The 6874-nt window shown below is 42.5% G+C and overlaps 1 protein-coding gene across 1 annotated transcript in view; it reads left to right on the plus strand.

The window, feature by feature from the left end:
• The window catches only part of MEGF11 (multiple EGF-like-domains 11), a gene marked incomplete at its 5' end in the record, with an annotated part of 97310 nt that overhangs the window by 11562 nt on the left and 78874 nt on the right, over window positions 1-6874 (plus strand). The window contains one exon of the mRNA XM_009070677.1: window positions 1426-1638. Within this exon, the coding sequence (XP_009068925.1) occupies window positions 1426-1638 (213 nt within the window). The remainder of the gene's footprint in view (window positions 1-1425; window positions 1639-6874) is intronic.

Genomic DNA, 6874 nt, shown 5'->3' on the forward strand with positions numbered 1-6874 from the left:
TCTGCCTTTGGGTCTCAGATGAACTCCTCAACTTGGATTTGTAACCAGCAACTGTGTTGGTGCCTGCTGGAATTAAATCACCAGCTAGGCCTTTTGCTGTGTTCATTTATTTTTAGTAAAACATGATAATCTGACGCTGCAAAAGTAATGCTCTTCTTATATACTGCCTGTGTTCATTGCAGTTTTGCCTGGCTTGCATCACACATTAATCTTTTATTACTGATCATTATATTAACTCTCACCTGCCAGCTGTGAAATGACCTGCAGAAAGGCATTTAACAATTGCCTCCATCCACTGAGTTTACAGTACACACTTTAATCAATGCTCAGGCTTAAATTAATGCTGATAGGCAATTTCCAATGTCTGGCATCCATGTGATAAGGGAATTGGGCTTTTCTGGGCTTTTTTTCTGTTTTTATTAACTGAACAGGCCTATCTGTATTTCACGGTGGATCATGTAAACTGTAGCACTGACTCATTGCTGAATTTTGAAACCACTGAATTATGTTAAGCACAGAATCAGTTGCTTTCCTTAGGACCTTAGATGAGCTTCTCGGAGTAGGAAATAGTGTGAACTCTTAAATTGGTTGTGTAGGACAGCAAAATAGACTCTTTGGCAGATCTCAATGTATCTGGTAGGGAAGTAATTTGAACAGTGCATGGAAGGTGCAGTTTAAAACTGTCTGTGTGGAGTGTTTGCAGGTTCCATTTTTGTGTGTATCAAATATTCAAAATGTTGGCAATTTTGGAGAAGATTCTACGCTGAGGAGCATGAAAGTCATTTGTCTTGAGGTTTTATACTACTGAGCAACCCTGGAGTAGGAGAAGAAAAGTAAATTTGAGCTTTAGCTACTCAGACCACACACAAAAAACAAAGGAGTTTATTTTTTCCCTGTTGGTTTAAAGCTGATGGAATGACAGCAAAGAGAGAAAGTAAAAGTACACATTGCTGGGGAACACTTTGCTCAATATGCTTAATAGACCACATTCCCTTTCAACCCTCATCAGCACTGAGAGGGTTATATATTTTCAAGGAAGGTGCACAATCCTCCTGTGGTAAAGGGGAAGCAAACAGGTGAGGGGTGATTTAATAAAGTATTTTATTCCATACCAATTTCTTATGGCTGCTGAATGGAATTGTGGAGGTCCAGAAAAGAAGAATGCACTTTGTAAATGAAGGTAATATTAAGTAATGCAAATTTTGCAGGATATAATTAGGCAGAGATTAATGCAGTTTCAGTTAGAAGCAATTTGCATGCCCAGGATGCCACATCACTCCAATGACATCATCAGCTGACAGTTTGTTACTTAAATAAATGAGCAATGATTTTGTATTTGATTCATTAACAAAATTCCTGTGTAGAAGTCACAGCCAGAGGAGGCTGTAGCTTTGATTGGCTCCTGTCTCACATGCTCCATTGCAGGTGTCAAGAAGAGTGTCCCATTGGGACATTTGGCTTCCAGTGCACACAGACATGTGACTGCCAGAACGGTGCCAAGTGCTACCACGTCAACGGAGCCTGTATATGTGACCCTGGATTTAAAGGAATTCATTGCCAAGACAGAATGTGTCCAGAAGGGTTTTATGGCCTCAAATGCAACAAGAGATGTCCTTGCAATATTACCAACACTCTCAGGTATGTACATTGGTACACGTGTGTGCATTTATGGTTGGACTTGATGAGTGGTTGGGTTTGATGGTCTTAAAGGTCTTTTCCAGCCATGATGATTGTATGATTCGATGATCATATAATATTCTAGTGCAGAGACTGGTCAGCTAAAAGCATTAGGAAGAATTCCATGAGCCACATCTACTGCCTTTTCCCAGTAGTTTTAATTACAGACACAGACAGGTCCTCTGGATTGCAGCCTTTGATTTAAGTGACCTCAGGTTTGGAACCATAAGCCTTAGTCCAGCCAACTACTGAGCATCTATCTGTTAACAGTTCTGGTAACATCTGAAACAACCTGACATACAGCTTTATCCTGTAACTAAAGTCTCTAGACATAAAAACCATCAGATGATACCCATCTGTATATATATAATAATGCACCGAAGTTAAAAAAATAGATATTTTTACTCAAATCCATCACTTTGGCTCTTTTTATGACATGGGTCTTCTTGTTAGATCTATAGACAGCAAAGGGACTTTCAAAATGAAACCTAATTTGCTTCAGTTTATGTCTCGTGGCAAATTACCTTGTTGAAAACACTTGAGGCAGATGTATAAATAGACTGAAATCAATATCCCTGAGTCAGTCTGTGGAACTGTAACACAGTCGACATTGTCAAAATAGACTCTTCATGTGAGCCTATTTTTGCTCTTCATTCAGTGTGTGTATGTGGGAAATATTCAGGAAAATAAATATCAGGCAAGTACGACTACAATGGGATGAACCTCACTTAAAAGGTCAGGGTTTGATGTTTTTATTCCCTTTTTTGCTTTCTTTTGAATCTGGTTGTTGAGGTTCTCATTGCTAACAGCCAGAGCCACAGGCAGACTTGAGCACCTTGAATGTACTTTTCTCCTTGCAGGCTTGAATAAGTTTTCCAAACCTTGGAAAAAAGGAAGAATTTAAGTCTCTTCCTTATTATCCTCTTTGTTACCTTTTGTAACTCCTTGCCTTGTGTACTGACTGCTGGAATTGCTGTTTGGAGATTCATCACTCCCTCAGCTGCAGTAAAGGGAGTGTGGACACCCAAACCACCCCGGGCTGAGCTGTCTGATGGAGTGGAGTGCCACATTTCCTTACCTGTGTGATGCTGAACCCTTCAGCTCCCACTTGATTTCCTCCTTTTCCTGCCCGTTCCTGTGAAGCAAGCAGAGCCAATTTAGGATTGTTCAGGCTTCAGAGGGAGGTTGGGATAATTGATGCCCAAGCAAACATGCCCTTGATATGGACATTCTTCAATTTCAAAGCAGACAGGTGGGGACCTGGCTGTCCTGCTGATGATGACAAACCTACCTTGCTATCCTGCTGCCTGCTAAAATATGAACACACTCAATTCTGTATGCAAGCAATAGCACCTAATTTGTGTGTGTACACACACACACACACAAACACTTCAGGCAAAGCTGTCTGTGGGCTTGAGATAGACTTTATTTGTCTCAGTCTTGGAAATAACAGGTGATCTTCCTTGTGAATTCAGCTGTGAGCAGTGAGTCTTTGCTTAACTGCAAGTCAGAGCTCACAATGGATTATTTAAAACCTTGTAATTGTGTGATACAAGTCCTGTACAGCAAGAGAGCTCCAGCACTACAGGGTTTGACAGCCAGGATCCAAAGGGTTTGAGGCTCAAAGGGAGCTCTGTACAAGAGCCTTCTATTGCTTCTGATTGTGTTGTGTATCATGAAATCACTGCAAAAAATAATATCCCCGAGGCACGAGCTGCACATTGTACACAAAAGGTTAGTGCTGTGTTGTTCTGAGGATGGGGAATGTCTCAGGAATTACTGCAGAGTGAGCTAAGGTATAAATTTCTGCATGTCACACCACTCTGCAGCACCTGCCAGTGTGCACAGCTCAAACCCGTGGTAAATACAAGCTGAATTGCTCCTCAGTGGAAACTGCTCTTCAGGTGTATGGGAGGGTGAGAATATGCTCATGGACAGCAGCTGACAAAGTGTGTCTTCACCTCTCCTGAGCCTGCAGAAACCTGTTTGTGTGCCCATGTTGTCATGAAGGTGCAAAGAGAGTGGAACAACTGCAGGCCATGGGCAAGGCTGAGCCTGGCTGCTGTTTCTCAGTGAAGTGCTCAGTTCATTAAGAGTCTTTAAGGTGGGGTAAGGCTGGGAGTTTCAGGGTGCAAGAATTCATCCTGTGTTACTCAGAGAACTACCTGGGAGGTGCTCTGAGGGTTTGTCAGATGATTTCTCCTGAAAGAACAGACTAGCACCATCCAGCTGTGAGGAAAGAGGAGGTCTCAGGTTTGAGGTCAGAAAGGTGTAGGACTGAATCCCCTCCCAGCTGTTTTCTGGGCATGTGGTCATTCCTACACACCCTATATGTGACCTGTTCCTGGTTGCTGTCTGATGGGCACATTTTATTCCTTCCCTCCCATCTCTGCTCTGTCAGCTTCCCTTGCAGCATCCTCTGCTGAGATGGTATCTCTGGTCCCTTAATAAATGAGTCTAGTCTCTCTATTGATAAAATCTCCCTTTTTCCTGCATCTTATCACTGCTGTTATGGAACAAAGAGATATCAGCAAGCTGTAGATCTGTAAATGTTCTTTCATTCATCCATAGGATTTCAGCTTTCCACTTTTCAATGAGCTCCACAGAGTGCTGTCAATTGCTGAGCCAAGGAGCGTCAGAGCTGATGGAAAATGACCTTTTCCAAAGGCACTCCATGTTCTGAGCAAAGCTTTTTGCTGATTGTTTAACCAGTCCCATACAGTGCACTTCTCTTCCCACCTGCCTCCTCCCATTCCTCCCTGAGTGTTTATCACCACTGGAACTGGGGTCTTCCAAAGTCATTCATTTACCAACAGCCATCTGCTTTCCCGAGAAGCAGTTTAAGCTGTTGGCTACTTGTTGTGATCCCCAAGTGTGTAGATAATTACATAAACACTTGTAGAAGGTGAGGGAAGCTGCATATTCCTGGCCCCATTTTTGACTCATTTGATCTGGGTATTGGAGAGCTGAGTGGAATGGAAAGTTCTGGGAGCTTTGAGGAGCAGGTTGGGGAGGGACATTAATAAATACACAATCATGTCTTCCATTTCCATAGATCTATTTCTTTTAATGTCTGAAGAGGTTCACATCTAGTCTAACCTCCTGCATATTAACAGCTGAAGAACATCATGCAATAATTTCTGCATCAAAGCACGCTGAAAGGCACTTTGTACAGGACGTTTGGACAAACCCACAATTAGGTGATTTAGAATGTGTTGGTGACTTGGACTGTCCTTCCACAGGGAAGGATACACCTGCAAAATGTTCCCCTCTGCAAAAAGCCCATGTTGAGACAGTCTACAATAGCTGGAAAGGAGCAATCCTGGCTTCCTCCTCTGTAAAACAGAGAGGGAAATGAACAGCTGGAATAGGCTTGGCCACCTACCCTTCTTGACACTGATGTGGAGCCAGTGTGTGGAGCCATGTGCCTTGGTCATGTCTTTCCCAGGTCAGAGACATGAGAATGGAAGGAAGGCAGTGTAACAAAGCCAGGAGGAATGGACAGATCTCCAGAGGCTCCAGTTACTGCCTCAACACTGACAGGTTTGGAAAGACCAAACCCCATGTTGCTTACGTGGAGTTTTGCCTTGATCTGAGTCAATAATGTGCTGAGTGAGGCTGGACTAAAGGGGTGGCCCTGCAGTCTCATTGTGGCACTTATTTAAAGCAACAGGCATTTTAGTTCAGAAACTGAATGTAGTATAGGCACCAAAACCCAGGAAATCCTGTTAGATAAGGATTAGGGCTGTTGTTAATGAAGAGATGACTGGTGGTGGTGGTGGTGTATAAACAGAAAGTCAGAAAATGCACTGGGAAGAAGCTTTGGCTGAAAGATGTGTGGAGAACAAATTCAGAATTTGGAACAGACTGTGCTATCTAAAGCATTTCTTTTTCCAAGTTGCCTTAAGAAAGTTACCTGGTTTCCTCAGATTTCCTCAAAATTAGATGCTTAAAAAGTTAAAGGTCAACAGTGCCTTTCTGTTTTTCAGTTCAGCTAGTAAAATGTTTTAAATATAAATTGTTTCTTGCTGCAATTGTGGCTCAAGAGCCAGGGATGATACCACAGCTTCCAAAGTGCAGCAAGAGCCCTGGAACAGTTTCTCAGCCACGCTGTGTGCTGTGGACAGCTCCATTTCCACCTTTGCTTGGCCTGGAGCCACGGGAACACTTGGCTGCCTGTGTTCACTCTAGGTTTTCTACACTGCTCCTTCCTGTTATGCAGGAAGAAATAAAAGTTGTTAAGATTCAATGCAATCTACTAAGGTATAACACTGCCAAGCTCTTTGAAGAGAGTAAGGTTCCTTTCCTGCTCCCAGCAAGTGCTTGGAAAGCAGATGTTGTGGGGTTGCCTTCTGGGATCCTTTTGAAGCTCTCCCATTCTCTCACCCATTCCTTCAGTGATCCTTCTCTAGAGGAACTTGTTGTGTTCCTTAACTTCAGTGATTAGGGGCATGGAGAAGTCCTCCTGCTATAACCCATGCTGGCAAAACGTTCCATGGACTCATGACCTTGGAAGGTGCATTCAGGACAGGAAGGGAGGAATTATACAAATAATGGACATTTCTAGCTGTATTTCCTATCCTTTGCATTAACACCTTTGCCATGAAATGCCTCAAAATTTTCAACTCCTATGCAGGTAGCATTTAGGTCACTGGACAGTGTGGATGGTTGGATGGATGATGGATGAATTTCCCAGCTATGTTACACATCTAGGTGTCTAGTTTGAAAAGAATGAAGTTGTACAAAATGCCAATAGAAGAGAAACATTCCTAACTCACACATATATCCACACATATACTACTTCTACATCATGAGCTGCAGCATATTTAGTATGTATCTCTGCTTTAATGACTGGAATAGTTCATGTATACCAGAATAGAAAAAAAAACAATAAGAAAACCTGAATGCTATTTAGTCATATCAGCTGCAGGTCTTAAAAGGGTTTCCAAAGGAAGAAAGGGATCATTTTAGAAATGGGAAAGATGAAGGCAGAAAGAGCAAGTTACATGGCCAAGATTCCCTGGCAGGACTGGGAAGGGAACAGTTGCCTTCTGCAGTTTGGGAAAGCATCTAAATCTCAGCCATCCACAAGTTAACACTGCATCAGACACCTTCATTGTCAAACAAGTGCTTTGGATTCAGGAGAAAAGCAAAACCACATCTGCTCAGGCTGGTAACAAAATTGTTCTTGCTTCAG

This window comes from Acanthisitta chloris, unplaced genomic scaffold, assembly GCF_000695815.1.
Source record: "Acanthisitta chloris isolate BGI_N310 unplaced genomic scaffold, ASM69581v1 scaffold25062, whole genome shotgun sequence".
Lineage (NCBI taxonomy): Eukaryota > Metazoa > Chordata > Aves > Passeriformes > Acanthisittidae > Acanthisitta > Acanthisitta chloris.